This window comes from Perna viridis, chromosome 15, assembly GCF_037379345.1.
Source record: "Perna viridis isolate PV_CMFRI_1.1 ecotype Kerala chromosome 15, ASM3737934v1, whole genome shotgun sequence".
Taxonomy (NCBI): Eukaryota; Metazoa; Mollusca; class Bivalvia; order Mytilida; family Mytilidae; genus Perna; species Perna viridis.
The window spans coordinates 9,760,720-9,780,409 of record NC_142459.1 but is presented as its reverse complement, the minus strand read 5'-3'; the positions used below and the strand labels follow the sequence as shown (position 1 = coordinate 9,780,409).

Below are 19,690 nucleotides of genomic sequence, written 5' to 3'. Positions count from 1 at the left end.
TTTTAAATACATGTATTTTATTTACAATGTAGCTTTTTCCCTTGATGTATAGAAGGATTATACATGTACATGTATATATCTATATGTATTTGTTTTGTTCTGTTTTTCTTCTGTGGAGAGGGGTTATACACATATAGGAATATGTCATATGTCAATATTATTTGTATTTTTTTTTATTTTAACACCATACCATATGCACTTGAAAAAGGGTATATACATGTACAAATGTATGTCACATATTTAGTGATCATGGTGTCCTTTTCGTCAGTTCTATTCTAATCTTCAACTTCCTTGAAACCGCTGAATGGAAAATTTAATGGAACTTTCACAGATTTTTTATTACACGATGCCACCTCTTATTTTGTTTTTCCACCTGAATGAACTTTGGGTTTTTCTGATGCAAAGTTTGTCGGGCAATGAGGGTGTGGGGGGGTGCTCTTCTAATCCGCCACACCTCTGATACCACTAAATGGAAGTTGATGTTACTTTCACGGATTATTTGTTAATGTATGCCATTTTGCATCTCCTTTTTTGTTTTTCCATCCGAATGCTTAAATCCTATTTGGGTATCCTAAATAGTTTCTGGGGAGAGGGGGGTACGACCAAGTGGTGTTTGCTCAGCAGTGTTTTTTTTTTGTACATGTACATACATGTACATTTTTCATATTCAATGCAGGGAATTCTCTTAATGAGTTTGCTTATATTATTTCTAGTTACACTTTATCTCATTCTATTCAGAATTATGTAATGAATGTATTAAATGTCATTCTCTGTAAGAATCAGGCAGTAGTTTTGCAAGTGTAATTTGACTATTTGTACTGTCAGAATCAAAGAAAAAGTTGAGATTTTTCATATTATTTTGGTAAGGTGAGTTATAATCTCACTAAGATGCACACATAATTAACATTTTCTTGCCAGCTAATTCTGTCAAAAATTTCTCTTAAAAATTAAGAATCACAAACTGAAAAATACTCTTATTTTACAAATTTTATATTTTATTCATCGACTTCGGGAATTTGATAAAGAGATTGTTTTCCTATGGGTACCTAGTCATGTTGGTATTCAGGGGAATTCAGTTGTAGACAGGGTTGCCAAAAAGGCATTAAATGTAATAATAAAGGACGTTAGTTTGCCATACACCGATTTTAAACCTTTAATAAGGAAATATATTTTAAAGATGTGGCAGGACCGATGGGACGGTCTTGAACACAACAAACTCAATTCCATAAAACCAGATCTAGGCGTTCATCAATCCGGGTCGGGCAATCGCAAAGAGCAAGTGGTCATGACTAGATGCCGCATTGGACATTCTAGATTTACACATGGCCATTTGCTTGTTGGTGATCCTCCACCTGAGTGTATCCCATGTGATTGCCCTTTCTCTATCAAACATGTTCTTCTGGATTGTGTGGATTTTGCCAACACCAGGCAAAATTATTTTGACTGCGCCAATATGTTTGATTTGTTCAAGACCGTTTCATCTAAAAACATTATCGATTTCTTGCGGGACATCGGTTTATTTAATAAAATCTAAATTGGATACCTTCCATGATTTTTCAATATTTTAAATGTTTTATCGAAGTTGTGTTTCTATATGTATTTTATGTCTTAGGTTCACCTTTTATGTACCTTTTTATATGTAAATAGCTGTTTGTTTTAATTTCATTATTTTATGAAGAGACTTTGATCTTGCTTTTAATATTTTCCTTACATTAAATGTTCTTGCCGTGATATGGCCCTGGTCGCCGAAACGGCAATAAACAACAACAATCAATCAATCAATCTTAAAAAATAATTCTGAACAAATCCATTGATGTAGAGATCAAGGCATAGTCTTTTCAAATAAAGAAAGTATCCTTGAGTAAAATTATACTGTCAGACTTGTGGAGGTTGGACATGCATTTTTCCTGATTATTTAAAAAAAACAGTTCATTATTTAGTGTAAATAGAGATCCAGTCCAATAATATTAATAATTCTGTAGTACATTGTATTACATTGTAGTTCTAAGGGAGATAATCCATTTTGCTTCCACGTCAAGGTACCAGTATCATATTGCATATCCCTGAGTGGGTGTACATCAAAACATGGATGCTATTAAAATATAGTGCAATTTCTTTTTGCCTCTCTACAAACTAATGTTTTGTCAAAAGATATGAACGATGACCTATAAAATAGAGAAAACGTCACACTGTAAGATGAACTTTTTTAAAAGAAAATCTAACATAATAACATAAAAATGTTCCACTCAAAAGGTTGGTTTGGCGAGTGCAAAACGAAAGTGAAAGTAGGGAACATGGCTATTTATAGTTCAAGACTACTTTTCTGTCCGATCTTCGTGGACTCACCCTATTTTCTCTGCGGGAAATTTATTTTTCACATGTCCTTAGAAATGCTACATAAGTGAGTTTTATTGAATCAATTTACATAATTTTTTTTTTTAAATCCTAAAAATATACACTTCACTATAGAAGTCTATGGGAAAGTTAATACGATACTGAGACCTCAATGCTGTTCACCATTCCTCAAAACTGAAACATCAAGATTTTTTCATTGTTGGGACTTCTGTTTTTTTTCCTTTTTTTTTCGTTGTTTTGTTTTTGTTTTTATTTTTTGTTTGTTTATTCTTTTTTGTAGACTTTATTACAATATTTTAACAACATTTACCACTTAAATTTTTGGTAATTTTTTTAATGCTATAGTTCTAATGCTACTAATGCAATAACTTAATAATATATGTATGTCAATTTTGATCATGTGTCAATTAGATATGCTTTCAATTCAAAATTACTGTGAAACATCAAGCCATTGCAGTCCTCCATAATTAGTCTGATTTTATTTAACTTTAGAAGAGAAGAATTATTGCTCTTGAATTTTTCATGTATCCAGAATTTTACTTCTAATTCAAGCAAATCTGATATTTTTTTGTGTAAATTGTCCTGTAATAGTATTCAGACTGCTGATATAAAAAAAAATAAAACATATTTTACGAAAATTTCATTTTGTATGCCCTTAGGGGCTAATTTTAATGTCCTTGCCTGTCTCTGGCCATTTTCTGAAGATGTTCCCATGAGGGGTTAATTTGCGCATTTCCAACACAATGGTATGAGGCCACGTTATCTCTGCTTGGCTTTCACTCTATTGTCCATGAAAGGGCTGTTTAAGTGTGATCTTGTTGATGCTTTGTCAAGATGTGTCCAATTTGTAGATGATGATGTTTCATGACTTCCTCATTGTATCGCCCCGTGCAGGTCCAGGTGTCAAAAGAATAGGCCTGCAGCAGCGCTAAGCTTGTCGTAAAAGGCGACTAAATAGTGCTCAGAAACCTAGCCGGGGGCTAGGTGCTCTGCCCACAAAGCAACTGGGATGTGTGCCCCAGGTGGTGGAATGGGGTACCCCTGGCATGTTACATGCTGGGGTTGTCAGGCTATAATACGGAAAACCTGACCGCAAACCATAGTGGTGCACCGTGTTGCCACGTTCCTCGCACGTTAAAGAACCCTGCTGTGGTATTCGATAGGAGTAGGAACCTTTGCGCTCCGCCACAGGAGGCTAAATTGTCCGACCTTACCCATCCCTCCCTTTTTCTAGTGGCAATCAAAATTTGTCGACCCTACTGTCTTTGTGTCCCATCCCGTTTTTCATTTCATCATCATTTCATGTTCATTTTATCATCCGTTTCATGTTCATCGTCTGAATATAGCTGAAATATTGCTGCTCGGACGTTAAACCCCAACAATCAACAATCAATCAATCCTCATTGTATCTACATGTACTAAAGAGGTCATGTCTTCCTGATTGTATCTACTAAAGAGGTCCATGTTGGAGACATTATTAAATAGGGTTCCTTACAATTTCACTAGTATAACAACATTTTACACTAGAAAAGTTTGAAACAGATAATTAACTGCGGTGGAATAATGGTATCACGCTGCCGTCAGTACATTATTGTCGTCTGTCGTCGAATAATGATATCATATTGTTGTCAGTTTCTTCATTTCCTTCTGCGGTGGAATAATGGTATCGTGCTATAGTCAGTTTCATCATTGTTGACTGCGGTGAAATAATGGCATCACGCTGTCGTCAGTTTCGTCATTGTTGTCTGTGGTGGAATAATTGTATCACGCTGTCGTCAGTTTCGTCATTGTTGTCTGCGGTGGAATAATTGTATCACGCTGTCATCAGTTCGCCATTGTCGTCAGCCGTCGAGTAACGGTATCATGATGTCAGTTTCGTCATTGTCGTCTGCGATGGAATAATGGTATCATGCTATAGTCAGTTTCGTCATTGTTGTCTGTGTTGGAATAATTATATCACGCTGTCGTTAGTTCGTCATCGTCGTCTGTGGTGGAATAATGGTATCATGCAGTCGTCAGTTTCGTCATTGTTTTCTGCGATGGAATAACGGTATCCTGCTATAGTAAATTTTGTCATTGTCGACTGCGGTGGAATAATGGTATCATGCTGTCGTCAGTTCATCATTGCTGTCATCAGTTTCGTCATTGTTGACTGCGGTGGAATAATGGTATCATGCTGTCGTCAGTTTCGTTATTGTCGTCTGTAGATATTTCCTGTTTGAACAATAACTTTAGTATGCATTGTGTATATGGATCTTCATGAAATTAAACCACTTAAGAAGGCCTTGGATTGATTTTAGGGATTTTAACTTGAACTGATTACGAATGAGGGATCAGAAACAAACATTTTCCTGTTTTGCAGATAATAGCTTGAGTAAAGATGAATGGATCTTATAAATGTACCTCAAGGTGACATGCCCATCCTTAAAAGAAAGGCTTGGATTGATTGTGGGGGTTGTGCTTATTGAGGAATAAAGGGCAAAACAAGGATTTGGTCAAGTTCTTTTCCTGTCTAATTGCTATTAAAATTGAGATCTGTATCAAGCTTGGAAAGCGTGTAAAATTTTGGCCCAACTGTTCATGATTAGACCTCTGCATTCTAATCAAGCATTGCCCTGCGAAGCATTTCTTTTGCTTAATATGAAAGTAAGACACAGACCATTTTCGTTTTGAAGGGGGCTCGAATTTAATATTTAATATTGAGTTAATTTTTGCCCAGGCACGAAAAGTATTTCTTTTTTTTTTCAGCAGCAGCCGTAGTTAAAAATTGTATTTGAATAATATCTACATTGTTAATTGATGGTGGAAATGTTGAACAATATTAATATTTTTTTTTTCAATCAATGACTGAGTAAAATACTTTTGGCTAAAATTTGGAGTAATCAATTTTTTCAGAACAAACCAAGTCTCCCCCTCAGTACATAAATGGTATGTGCCTAACAATTGGTACAAGGAACATGGACCTATAGCACGTGACCTGAGATAACTCCCGCGCACCCCCACTCCCACTAATCAACCAAACTATGATTTTTAGGTACCCTTATATCTCCCATTTCCGAATCTTTTTGTTGCCAAGAAATGAACTGAAGCATTTTTGTATTTTTTGCTACTTTTTATACCTCGTTGAGACAAAATTCAATTTTTCAAAGTTTTCTTTATTATACGCACTTCTTCTTTCTTCTTCGTTTTATGCTGAATTGGTGATAAACAATAATCACTTGTCATAATGAAGAGTGATTCTGCTGTAAAGACAGAGAAAAGTCAAATGCAGTAAAACATAATAGAGTAGACCATGTCATTTATCTGTTAGTCTTTTATAATTTTCTGTCCAAAAAAGGAAAAAATTGATAAAAAAAATCCATTACTGGTAAAAAATGTATATGATAAACAGTATATGTACAGCCATTTTCATATTGCCCTTGTTATCAGCCCTTGATTGTCTGACCCGCCGATATCAAGATCTCGGGTTGAAAAAAAGGGCAATTAACAATGCCATGTTTTAATATTTGTAAATTTTCATTGTTAAGTAATAGGGAAATATTGATTCATAATATTTTTTGTCAATGCTTGAGAAAAAAGAGAAAAAATGGCTAAAATTTGGAAAATTACTTTTCTCCAAATTATCCGACCCCATCCCACTTCCCCTTCAGTATTAAAAAAAGATTCAGTGCCTAACCTGGATACAGTGTTGGACTTAAGTTTTCCTTGGATTGTAAAAGAACTTTTCAAATATTATCATTATAAATATTAAAAGTGAAATTTGAGAGAAGCTAAATATGGTCTATGGGAGGTAATTTAAGAAAGTTTTCACTTCACATTAAAAAAAAAGTTTTTGACACAAAACTAAGATGGTTTCATATACAGTGAAACCTGTCTAAGCCAAACACTGTTTTAAAGATCTTTATATCAGTGTAAATGTACATTTAGGAATCTTAGAAAACCAACCACCGATAGAAGTCTTAACCGAGCCAATTTTAAATTTGAAATATATAGGTTTAGATAGATTTCTCACTATGAAATTTTAATAAAATAATGCTCATAGATAAATAAATATTGTGACATTCCTTCGTCAGCTCAGTTTGTGCATTAGGCAGCTTGCCCAAAACCTGAAACTAGTAAAAACTTCCTCAGGTTAGTGAAACATGTGAGAATTTCAGTTGCATTCTCAAGAAAAAATACTGAAATTGACTGTTCATTTAGTAACTAATTGAGTTAATGGGACAGATTGTTAGTTAGTAGCAATGTTTTTTTGTGTAATATGTGAATTGTAATGTAAATTGTCATATCAAATGTCCTAAACCCTACAGTTTTGGAAAGTCTTAATCACTTCTGAGTTTATTACACTAAAAAAATACATCAGAAATGTAACAAGATGATCCTCACTGGTTATACATCAACAAAAAAAGAGGGTCAGGCTGGTCTTAAAAAAAAAGAGGGTTAGTTTGGTCTTAAAAAAGAGGGTAAGGCTGGTCCGAAAAAAGGGTTAGGCTGGTCTAAAAAAAAGAGGGTCTAAATATATTTTAGAATACTCAAGAGGTCAAGCTGTTCTTACATTTGTCTTTAGAAAGGGAGAGTTGAAATCCATTCTGTGGTAGGTCTCCAGTTGCTGAATCTACCGATGATGATGAAATGCCATAATCTCAAACAGCCCCATGCACATAGTACTGGAAGATGATATATACACAGTCAAGATGAACATGGAAAAATTGAAATGAAAGCAGACTTTGATTCCATCTGACAAATTCTTCAACGCCACTAGATATACAAATGTCCTGAAAAAGAACATGAATAAGAACGCTCTACAAAAGACGCGAGTAGTTTGGAACAGTATTTTATAAATATTAAATCTATTTAAATACTTTCTACACAAAACCTATACAGGTGGTTAATTTCAACCATGGCTGTATGCATGATCCACACTACATTGTCCATTCTCCTGCAATCACGTGGTTTTGCCATTTAAGTGTGAGTGTCTGTACGAATCAGGCAAAACAGGAAAAAATCAGAAACATGCATGTCAGAACCCCACTGATCTGACAATGTAATATCACTCAATGGTACTTTCTTTATTTGAGAAGACCATTATTTGATCTCTGCGTCACTGGCTTTGCGCAGAATATTTTTATAGAATCTTAGAAAAATGAGGCTTTTGACAGAGTTATTTGCCTGAACAAATAGTAGGTTTATGGAGGTAGACCTAGGGTAAGGGACATAACCCTTGCAAATCATTGGAATGTTTGTATTCAGCATTTTAAATCAATCTCATGTAAGCATCAAAGTGATTCTGACTGATTTCATTGTGTTTCAAATGAAAGCTTGATAGGATTTATTGAAATTGAATATGATTCAAACATTTCACTGATTTCAAGAGTTATTTCCCTTACCGTAGTACTACCTCCTTAATTTGAGATTGTGTAAAGCCGACAACACATCCTTGTGTGAAACAATCAAGATTTAAGATTACTGAGAAAAGCAATTTTATGTCAATAAAATTGCTATTTATGCCTCTTGGCTATTGGGATTCCATAAAAACCCTAAGTTGTACAAGCGTTGTATCAGAACTCAAGTCATTAAAGTGCTTGATGAACCGAGCATATGTGTATAGGTTTTATTTCAAATTGTAAGCAGTACAAAATATTTTTACTTATATACGGATTTGTAAACGAGTCTGTTTCACAATTTAATCTTATAAAGCTAAGTACACATGGAATATATGCATAGGCATTTGTATGAATAAAAATTCAAATTGCAAGAATCAAACTGATAATGAAAGACATAGGGGCCAATCTAAAAAGAAATAAACGGCAATAATTGAGCTACATTATGAATGAATACTTGCTTGGCTGTATCTTGATTGATGCAATGACTTTACTAAATGTTTAAAAATGCCTGCGGCATAGCTTGGCAGAGATGTTGTAAGGTTGAAGCGATCGCGTATTAAATCATCAAACCCATTGTTAGGTCCCCGCGGAAGAATGTGTTTAATGAGTATTTTAAAATAGACCCTTCCGTAATAACTATGGGATAGTCGATGAGTGTGTGTGAAGCATGCTCAATATACACTTCACTTCTGCAAAGGCAATTCTTTTGTTCTACCCAAGAACTACCTTGCAAAAGTATTTGTGACGCATGCTCGTCGACTTAACACGAAAGGGTCTACTTTGCAGCTTTCTTATTTGTTTTAGTTTAATTGTAACGAGATATTTCAACAGAAATTACACCAAATTCCAAGTACATGTAATTTTACAACTACATATATTTCTTCAACTTCCGTAACATTTTCATTTTTTTTTTTTTTTTGTGTGTTTGTGCATTTGAACTTAAGGTTACGTGAGCGAGATTATAAACGTACATGAACTTTGTCATGCAATTATCTTGTACCTACATGTAGTAACACAGCACGGGCTTGCTCAATTTTGTAATGATTGAAATTGTCGATTTACTTACCTATTTGATTCGGAAACAAGGAAACCTTCCCCGACAAAGAAGGCGTTTACGAAACACAGAAGTAAAAGCACCAACATTCTTGAATAAGAACAATTTATCTATAGATAAAACTAAAGGTGACTTGTATATAGGATGATAGACAAATGTTTACATGCAGTGATCAAATAGTTTCGTATTTCAGCTATCAATATGCCATCTAAAATGTCACAATTATTTAGACCAATAAAGCACCAAAGTATCGATCTGGGCTGGGTCATTTATAACACAAAAACAATACTTCTATCTGAGAATATTCTATTGTATTTCTAATAAAATCTCTGATATTTGCTTTGTATCTGATGACATAAAAAGGGCTAATCAAGGGTTTCAGATTATGGGAGGGTATAGAAATTCTTGGTGTAGAATTTGCGAAAAATTAAGAAATATTTTCACAATTTTGAGGGCGCGTTTTCTCCCTATGAAACAACATCTGTAACAGAATCAGATTTGTTTGTGTAGAAACATGATTGATCGAAATTCATCACTGTAATTCTTGTAAATAGTTCCACCGGTTATCTTGAACTTGTTCCGTCGTTTTATCAGTTGAGGCCAGATATACAGTTAAAGCTATCCAAGCCGAAATTTTTGTGGCCTGTAAAATGTCTTCGGTTTAGACAAGTAATCGGGTTAACAAGATTCATATATATATTCAAATTGATATACGATATCTTAACAATGTCTGGTTTAGACAAATGTTTAGGTTTAGGTGTAGACATATTTTACTGTATACTGAAATTGATATCAAAAGATTTTTAAAAGTGTCTGGTTTGGACAGGATAAAGGATTATCCAGTATATGGTGTAGACAGGTTTTCAGATAACTCAGTGTCTGGTATAAACCAGTTTTGGGAAAACAAAGTGTATGGTTTAGACAGGTTTAAGGATTATCCAGTATATGGTTTAGACACTTTTTCAGATAACTCAGTGTATGGTTTAGAAGGTTTTCAGATAACTCGGCGTGTGGTTTAAACGGGTTTTCAGACAACTCAGTGTCTAGTTTAAACCGGTTTTAAGATAACTCAGTGTGTGATTTAGACAGTTTGTCAGATAACTCAGTGTCTGGTTTAAACAGGTTTCAGATAACTCAGTATCTCGTTTATACAGGTTTAAGGATTATCCAGTATCTGGTCTAGACAGGTATTCGGATAACTCAGTGTGTTTTAGACCGGTTTTCAGATAGCTCAGTGTCTGATTTAGACAGTTTTTCAGATAACTCAGTGTCTGGTTTAGACAGTTTTTCAGATAACTCAGTGTCTTGTCTTGACAGTTTTACAGGTAACTCAGTGTCTGGTTTAAACAGATTTTCAGATAACTCAGTGTATAGTTTAGACGATTTTTCAGATAACTCATTGTATGGTTTAGACAGTTTTTCAGACAACTCAGTGTCTTGTTTAGACAGTTTTACGGATAACTCAGTGTCTGGTTTAAACAGATTTTCAGATAACTCATTGTATGGTTTAGACAGGTTTGTCAGATAATTCAGTGTGTGGTTTTGAATGTTTGTCAGACAATTCAGTTCTGGTTTAGACAGGTTTTCAGATAACTATGTGTTGTGAAGACAGGTTTTCAGATAACTCAATGTGTTGTTTAAACAGGTTTTCAGATAACTCAGTGTCTTGTCTAGACACTTTTGCAGATAACTCAGTGTATGGTTTAAACAGATTTTCAGATAACTCGGTGTATGGTTTAGGCAGGTTTGTCAGATAATTCAGTGTCTTGTCTAGACACTTTTGCAGATAACTCAGTGTATGGTTTAAACAGATTTTCAGATAACTCGGTGTATGGTTTAGGCAGGTTTGTCAGATAATTCAGTGTGTGGTTTAGACTGTTTGTCAGATAATTCAGTGTGTGGTTAAGACAGGTTTTCAGATAACTCAGTGTGTATTAGAGAGGTTCTCGGATTAATCAGGGTTTGGTTTTATATTGCATGTAAAATATACATGATAATGACTAGCATGACAAATAAAATTGAGCCGTTTCTTTTAAAGTGTGCTTCCGTATTCCAATAATCTATAATAAGCATCTGTCACAAGTCACTTTGAAATCCTCCTGTCTTGAAATTATGCCCTCTTAATTTTTTTTGTATTACAGCACCCTAATCTGTAAAATAGAAATACATGTAAATGGCATTTTGTTTTTGATAGTGGCTTTATCACAGTTCATATCAGGTGAGCCGGCTAGAAATAGGGGTACGTCCTAAGAGAGGATAACCCGAATTATTCAGTTCCTTTCCGCGTACGAATCTCCTCTGCTCTAGGGTGGGCATAGGGAACATAAAATTGTTACTGGATTAAAATGGTTAATTGGCAGTATTATAATTACAAATTTTAAAATACAGAAGTCACAGTCTTCAATCCTTATACTGCACATGGTAGGACTTCTTGGTGATGGATTTGGCTTCCCATTTCGTAATAGTTCTTGTCGAGTAGTTCCAGTCTACCATGCATTTTTATTTAGAAAGTCCTATATATTTGATTATAATGCTGATGAAAGGTTACTCCTTAAAAGACATGTTACATCATATCGCATTTGCAATTTATGATGTATGATTGGTAGCTGAGAAATAGAAGGGAGATAACTATATAAACATCACGATTGTAGTATAGACATGAACACGTGTTTAAGTATGGTTTATACCTTTGGTAGTATCAACTGTCCTGATGTCTTGTAATGAATTGTCTGTGTGTTTTCACCCTTTGACATTAACCAACAAACATATTTTATACCTTTGATGGCATCACAAACTTTTTGTAATGATGCAACCTTTGACATTGACCACCAAACGGACTTCATACCATTGATATCATCATCAACTGTACTGATGTCTTGTAATGATGCACTCTATGATATTAACCAACCAACAGACCTCATACCTTTGATAGCATCACCAACTGTACTGATGTCTTGTAATGAACCATCTGGGTGTTCGCACCCTTTTACATAGACCAACCAACGCACTTCGTGTCCGTGAAACAACGCCATCTGGATTTCCGAGGAAGACGTCCGTTTATGAAAACTTTGTTGCTTTGCCCACATCCTCCAAAACAATCAAGTTTATGGTTTTTATCAACCCTTACGAATGAGACACAACGTGTTAGATTTGTAACAAATTTCTAATTCAGAAAACTTTTTATAAGTTGATAGATATTTTTAAAGAATATACGTCTGTATTTGACGCATGATGTAGTGCTTTTACTAAAGGCGGATTCAAACCTCCACCCTACATCTCATTCCTTTATGCTCGGGACATTATTGTTTATACAAAAAATAAATGAAAGTAATTAGAAGCCACCCTCTCCCGGTCAGTCAGTGCCTTCTACTTTTTGAAATTTCTGGATCAGCCACTGATTGCAATATGTATACGTCCATAGGAGACAATCCGACTTCTTAATGACAGAAGATTTTATTATATCAAGTCATATTTGTATACGGTGACGATTAGAACTGTAATTCGATCGTTACCCAAAGTCAGAGGTTTTTTTTCGAAAACACCCATGAAAATACCCATGAAGATTTGATCTAATTCTATTTAAGGTACAATTTGGTAGTTTTGTGGTGATTATTTTTAAAAATGTTATGATGACTTTATCAGTCTATCTTTTAAGTTGAAAGTCAGTAAAGTTTGACCAAATCCTTTTATAAGCCTTAAACACCCGGACCTGCACGGGGCGAGTGCCGAAGAACGCGTAGATTTAGCGTTCTTGGCACGAGTTAGCATATTTTGGTTATGCACGACAGCCAATTGATTATCCTATTTATTATATAGATTTTCTTCACAATTTATCGATATTTTCAACATGAATTTTAAATTCTGTGATTGGCGGATTAATATCAAAGTTGTGACGTTTTGGCAGGAGAAAGGGCGAGTTATTTCAAAGTGTCAATTATCGAAATTTATTTCACTGGAAACATTCGATAAAACACTCTATCTATACCATGAAGACATTTATTTTTAAAAATGTGGGCTATTGTATCATTTCTCATTTTTGCCTAAATGTGCCTATATAAATATTACCTTTTGGACTTTCGTCTGAGTATCTCTGTTGGCTTATCACTGTCAATTCGTCGTTCATCTGATTTGAAATAAACATTTGTGTTCTCCCGCCAAAAACCAGAGGTTTTTCAAAATGTCCTACCTGGGATTGACAGACGGACATGTTAAAGACATACTGAATATCTACTCCTTTGTTGAGCTGAGCAACAAGCGATTTGTAACTATGAACTGGAACTAACTTAGAGAATAAGATGGCAACATTATGTGGTACTCATACGGTAATATTATATACCGTAATTAATAAAATCTAAATTTTCTAAAGGATTCATAAATTGTCTAATAAAAATCCGAGAACTAGGCATTTAGGAACAATGCATTTGGGACAGACAAGGGTGTCTAAATTTTATTCTTGAATTTGTAGACGAGGAATTCCACTCGTGTGGGATTTAATTGCACAATTTGACAATTATGATTAATATGGTAATTAATTGGATAGATTGAATATCCAAAATATTATCACGAGTGCCGAAGAACGCCTAGATTTAACGAGTGTACGGAACATGTTCCGCACACAAGTTAACTCTTCGGGCGCTCTTGGCGTAAGTGATCATATTTTGGTTATACACGATAACCAATTGATTATCCTATTTATTATATAGATTTTTTTCCGAATTTATAGATATTTTCAACATGAATTTTAAATTCTGTGATTGGTGGATTGATATAAAAAAAAATGTGACGTTTTGGCGGGTGAAAGTCCGAGAGTGAAATGACCGAATTTATTTCACAGTGTGAATTATCGAAATGTATTACAGTGTGAACATTCGATAAAACACTGCTATTTATATAATAATACTATTTGCTTTATTTCATCTTATGCACGAACTCTCAAATGAAAGGAGGAAAGAAAAAAACTATTATTAATACAGATATGAATTACATAAAAATGTAGTTTGGTTTTCAGATGATTTTATAGCTATTTTTCGATATAGAACAAAAACATGAAATCACTGGAGAACCCCTCCCCTTATGCCAGTCAGACCCTCGCCCTTTAAGAATGTCTGGATCCGACCATCAGTACTATTAAGACCATTTTGTGCTAATTGTGGGATAGTCGAAACACTTGCGCGATGAAAATTCTTTTGTTCTACCCGAGCTCTATCGCGCGGAAGTGAATATTGAGCACAAAAGTTCTCTTTGTTATTACAACTCAAAAATTGCTTACCGTTTACGATCCGGTATTAGTAGACATTCAATGGCCAGTAAACTGGTTGCTAAGACTATAGCCAAGAAAGGTGACATGTTTGAACCATGAAAAATCCTTCAAAGATAACAAGTATAACGATGCCACTCAGACCTGAGTGGGCATTTTATTTTGTCAACCGGAAAGGGGGTCGTTCCGATTTAGGAGTTTCGTCAAAATAGACTTCTTAAGTTGTATACTCTGAAGGCATTAATTCATGAAAATGACCAGGATTAGGCATGTTACTCTTGGTTTGTTGTTTTCAACAATTTTTGACAGTTTGACAGTTTTTGGCTAGGAATTAATGTTCACTTAATACTTAGATCTATTACTGCATGTTCGCTGGAAATATTGTATTGCTTCTTGAGTGTTTTATATAACGAAACAGTAACGTCTAAATATTTACCTCTTTTTCTCATTTTCGTCATAATGACTGCATAACGTTGATAATGAATCGCATTTGCCAGATATTAGAACAAGGTTATGGGGATGAGAAAAACAAATTTTTAATTTAGGATAAAAACATCGTCATAAATACATTTCGAAATGTTTGCTCTAATGCTATTAACTTGGCATATGTCAGATCATGTATTTTAATAAGATTGTGCGCTAATTGGCCTAATACCTGTCATGAACATAGAAAGTGGGACTGGGCATAGACTAAATCCCAAACAGTAATTTGATATGCAAGAATATCAGTTACATTAATTACTGAGAGTGAAGTAGTGTATTAGAGACTTTAAAATCTTTGAAATGCTTGGTAAAAGGATGGATAAAATAAAATATATACTCAAAAGAATTATTTAAGAAGCAAATTAGTAATAAGTGCCAGTTTCAAGGGCTGTATTGGTGTTCCTGAGGACATTACCTCGGGGATTGGAGCTAATCACACTTTGTCCCCGGTATTTCAAGTGAGTTCATTTTGAGTGTCCCTTTCTATCTAGTTTGGCAAACGAACTATATGGTCCAGGCTTCAACCAAAAATGTAAGTAAAATTTGTGTGGAATTGTATTTGAATGTTCCCTCATATCCATTTTGGCAAACGAACTATATGGTCCAGGCTTCAACCAAAAATGTAAGTAAAAATTGTATGAAATTGTATTTGAGTGTTCCCTTATATCCAGTTTGGCAAACGAACTATATGGTCCAGGATTCAACCAAAAATGTAAGTAAAAAAAGTGCGAGTTGATTGATTCTTACGTTTTTTGTCAAAATAACAAGACTTATGTATGAACAAGTAAACTTCGGCGTGTATTTTTTGTGACAATTTTTTATGAACATGGTGACTTATTACCCAGCTGACTACAGAGTCGTCAGGTCATATATGTACGAAGAGAATTTTTGTCCGAGCTTGACTTGGAATATATTGTTTTGCGTTCGTTTTTCAGTTTAGAATTTGTTATTATGTCATTTCTTAGTTTCAAAACCTCTAGTTTGCTTTTCGTTTTTTTTTTGTTCTTGTTTTTTGGATTGTCGTTAATGTTTTATATTCATAAATCATTTGTTTTTTTGTTTTTTTTTTCATTTTGGGTTTCTTTGCTCCGAAGTCGGTTCGTACCTTTGAAATATCGCGTTTAAGTTTTTGTAGCACCAGTCCTAATGTCCCTGGATTACCGAATCGACAAAAAGCATGATCGATTAATGATGAAGTATTCAGTTTGCATAACTATAGCATTTAATTGTTTGTACTATACCGAGGAAGTTGGTCCATGCACGGTTTTCGTAGAAAATTCGACAAAATATCAGTTTGCGGGAAACCTCTTCCGGTTTAACATCATCGCCCACTGGCATAAAAATCATGCCACAAAGTGTTCGTCGTGGTAGCTAAAATAATTCCACGTTGATTCCGTTTTTTTTAATAATCATCATTGACATGTGCAGCTTGATACGGCTGCAAATATGAAACAGCCATGCTGAACTCATCTCTTAATCTGGAATGTTATATGTATCAATAATTTTAGTGCGGAAGTGATTTAAGGAGATAGACCTAGGGTAAGGGACATAACTCTTGAAAATCAGTGATATGTTTTTATCATATTTAATTTCACCAAAGCCTTTCAATGTTTTCTTCGAAACAATGAAATCAGTCCAAGTTACTTTGATGCTTACATGAGATTGATGTAAAATTGTAAATACAAACGTTCCAATGATTTGTACGAGTTGTGTCCCTTACCCTAGGTCTACCTCCTTAAGAAAACTTTTAAACACTTAATCTATTACTGACCCTGAATTAGCCCTAAATTAATTAATTATTGTCTTAGTAAGTAGTAAGCTGAATTGCAGTTGTTGAAGATATGTGTAATATGTTAGTCGGAATAAATTCCAGTCGAGAAACAAGGGAGGGTCAAGGAGTTGGAAACTCCTTTTTTTCTTTGTACCTTTGTTGTAAATTTCTTTAATACTATGCAAGATTTGGTCAAAATTTAGCAAAAATAGCCAATAGCCTCAAAACCTCTTAAAAATACATAAAAAATCTGAAATAGGTAGTGGTTCTTAGACCAAAGCTAAAGTTTACATAGTCCCACTCCCCTTGCACTTTCGGTGAAGGACATACCCTTGAAGGGGAGTAGCGGTTGTAATCTGAGGATTACCGACTGCCATAGTCCAATATAAATTTACATACACAAGCAATAAAAACCATTTTATTCAGATATAAGATCTTTGTTCGTACTAGGTTCTTGTGATGCAATATCAGGTTCTCCAGATACATGTTTGAATTGCAGTATAAGAGTTCCATTCGGATGAAATGTACATGATGTGTTCTTAGCTTCCGTTTGAGATCGAAATGTAAATTCTTGTTTCATACTCACAAACCTACCACATTTCTGGTTTGTTAGTTTTGTGCCTTCGATTATCAGTTTATTTTCCTTTACTTTAACTGAAATTTCGCTTGCATTAAAGTCTTGAGCATCAACACACAAGAAACTCCTCTTGTCCGCGTCCATTTCTGGTTCATATTTCCCTCGTTGAGGACTCGGGTCGTGGTAAGGATGAAATCGTGATTTATTCTGTTTCGGGGATCTGCATGTCACTTGCGGTATATGGGTTTTGGAGTCTTCACAATGAAACGGCGTGGTCAGTTCTGGTGGCGGCGGGGTATTAATTTCATCAGCACGCGCCTGTGCATGATCATCCCCTAAACATGTAGACGATTGTGGTGCAATGTTTGGAATACTGGAATGAAAACTACTGCCGGGTATTTGTACGGGACTGTATCCAGGAACAAATCTTGGTCTACTGAAAGATTGATAGCCATTGCCACCGACGTAAGGTGGGGGTGGCGGTGGGCATGCGAATATGTTTATAGTAGGTGGAAGTGGCTGGTATATATTGTGCGAAGTATGTCCCGGGCATTGCCGCCCACTTTCATTTACCTGTGTCCAGGAATTTGGTGCATAAAATCCAAATTTTTGTCCTGTTATACTTCCTTGTACATTTTGCACATTTGTGTCCTCTTTTGTTCGTAATAGACCAAAATCAGGCTCAGTTTGTTGACTATCGCTAGGTTCACTATGACTATCGCCTTCATTTATGTTGCTCGCCCTTTCATCCATTTGCAGCGTCACCGGAATAATATGCTCTACGTCTTGTTCTGGCACGAAAGACATAATTTTGAACTTTCAATTTACCAATGTCTCACAATATTTCCTTTTCAAGAAAACCAAAACGTTAATTCGTTATTAAAGGTATTTCACAGTGTCATTAATGTCAAAATATTAATTGTTTCATTTCGTGCTCCATTGAATATTGTTTGTTTACATGTACAATCATCGGTTTTCAATGCGTTCACGTATTAATATTAGAATTAGTCATTCAACCATGTTCCAATATGGTTTCACTATTATTTACTATATATATTTTATTTCCACAATGTGTGTAGTGTGTACTGATGATAACAGAGCTATCGACCCAAGTGCAGCCATGTGATATTTATTGACGTACAGTTGGTGGGGGCGCGTAGAGGGGTCTGGTTTACAAACTTCGGTTTATTAGTTCGTTTGGTTTGTTTGTAAAAATGAATAAGGGCGGGCCGAGGATTTCAAAAGATTTCCAGCCGTACATGTACGGTGGCAAAATTTGGGCCTATGAATTAAATATTGTTAAACCGGAGTGCCTTAAATTATCCATTTTGCAGTTCGTGCGCGTCACATCAAATAGACCACTTGTAAATTTAGGAAATTCTGATACATGTACCAACACCACGTTTAATTTGAACTATTTCTTCAACTTTTTTTCTGTTGGATTTTTATTTGTGTTTGTTTGTTAGTTTTTTTTATCTGAAAGTCGTATTTTAGCTTTTTTTCGAAAAAAAAGCAGGTCTTAATTAAATTAAATATTCGTGTACTTTTTTCCTGCTAAAAATTACATACATGTATATCCAAGATTAGTATTTGAATAATGTTTGCGGACGTTGTGGCAACGTTGGAGATTGACAGATCTATTTTTAGACATTACATATACGTATCTACTACGTAATTTTCAACAGATATAAATATCCAAGAGGGAATTTTCCATACCACTTGGAAGCACACAGACGAAGAGAGGAAGGTAAGTCGATACGTTTTCATGAATTTTGTCTATGTGTGACACTTCGTTTGATTGTTTGTATAGGCTTAAAAGTTTGTACATTTATTAAACAGTTTTCCCGGTGGCGATGTCTGTTTAGTTTTTGTATGCGTAATCAAGGAATTAAATATATGCAATGTATAAATCCTTGGGTTAATGGAAAATCAAAATATTACTAAGTAATATCTTTGAGCATGATGTCATACCTTTACACATGTAAATGAGATTAATTTTCTTAAGAGACTAAATGTGCTGCAGTGGCTATGCTTTATCAAAATGACTAGATAGTTCATCTTATTTCAGGTGATCTAAAATGAGGTTAAGACGGAAGATGTGAAAGATAGTGGGGAATATCTGTAACCGTGGACTTTTTATTTGGGTTGTTGGTATTTGATTAAAGACTTCAGTTATGTTTCTAGATGTGCCCTTGATAGAAAATAAAGCTCCCTGAAAGTAGATAAACGCTAAAAAGCCCAGGTCCCCTCCAGAAACTTCAGTATCATGGACCACTTTTGAAAATAGGCTTCCTCTTAAATATGGTCGTGCCGTCGTAGCATAGTCTTAACCAATCAGAAACGACATAAACCGCAACAATGTTAGACTATTATACAATTTCTTGACGGGTCCATTGAATAAGACCTATTTATTTGTACAAAACAAGTAGATTAAAATTGAACTAGATTGGTCCATGAATTATCCTACATGTATGAATGGGTTTTATTTTCTTGTTACTACATGTACTTGATAACAGACTAACCCAATCATACATGTGGTAGATGTATTATCACTAGTTAAAAAGATTTGTTTGTTTGTTGGGGTTTAACGTCCGAGCAGCAATATTTCAGCTATATTCAGACGATGAACATGAAATTGATGATAAAATGAACATGAAATGATGATGAAATGAAAAAGGCATGGGACACAAGGACAATGGGGTCGACAAATTTTGATTGCCACTGGAAATATGGAGAGGTGGGTAGGGTCGGCAATTTAGTCTCCTGTGGCGGAGCCCTATGGTTCCTACTCCGGAAGAATACCACAGTAGGG

The 19,690-nt window shown here is 34.9% G+C and overlaps 1 protein-coding gene and 1 long non-coding RNA gene across 3 annotated transcripts; both read right to left on the bottom strand.

Moving 5' to 3' along the window:
- Positions 1-5,197: 5,197 nt before the first annotated feature.
- LOC148596868 (uncharacterized) lies at positions 5,198-8,943 on the bottom strand. Of its 2 annotated transcripts, none has more exons than XR_015919209.1 (3): positions 8,803-8,943; positions 6,908-7,127; positions 5,198-6,461 (listed from the first exon to the last, which is right to left on the bottom strand). It is a non-coding gene; the product is annotated as an uncharacterized LOC148596868 (long non-coding RNA). The 2 variants fall into 2 exon arrangements; XR_015919208.1 differs by having other exon boundaries at positions 5,468-5,597; positions 8,803-8,942.
- A 7,758-nt stretch (positions 8,944-16,701) lies between these two features.
- LOC148596867 (uncharacterized) lies at positions 16,702-17,977 on the bottom strand. Its single transcript, XM_088564435.1, has one exon. It carries the CDS (start codon positions 17,683-17,685, stop codon positions 16,720-16,722), a length of 966 nt encoding a protein of 321 aa, XP_088420561.1. The 5' UTR covers positions 17,686-17,977; the 3' UTR covers positions 16,702-16,719.
- Positions 17,978-19,690: the final 1,713 nt, after the last annotated feature.

Excerpts from the sequence above, each read along its gene's own strand:
- LOC148596867 (XM_088564435.1), bottom strand. The coding sequence starts at position 17,685 with ATGTCTTTCGTGCCAGAACAAGACGTAGAGCATATTATTCCGGTGACG.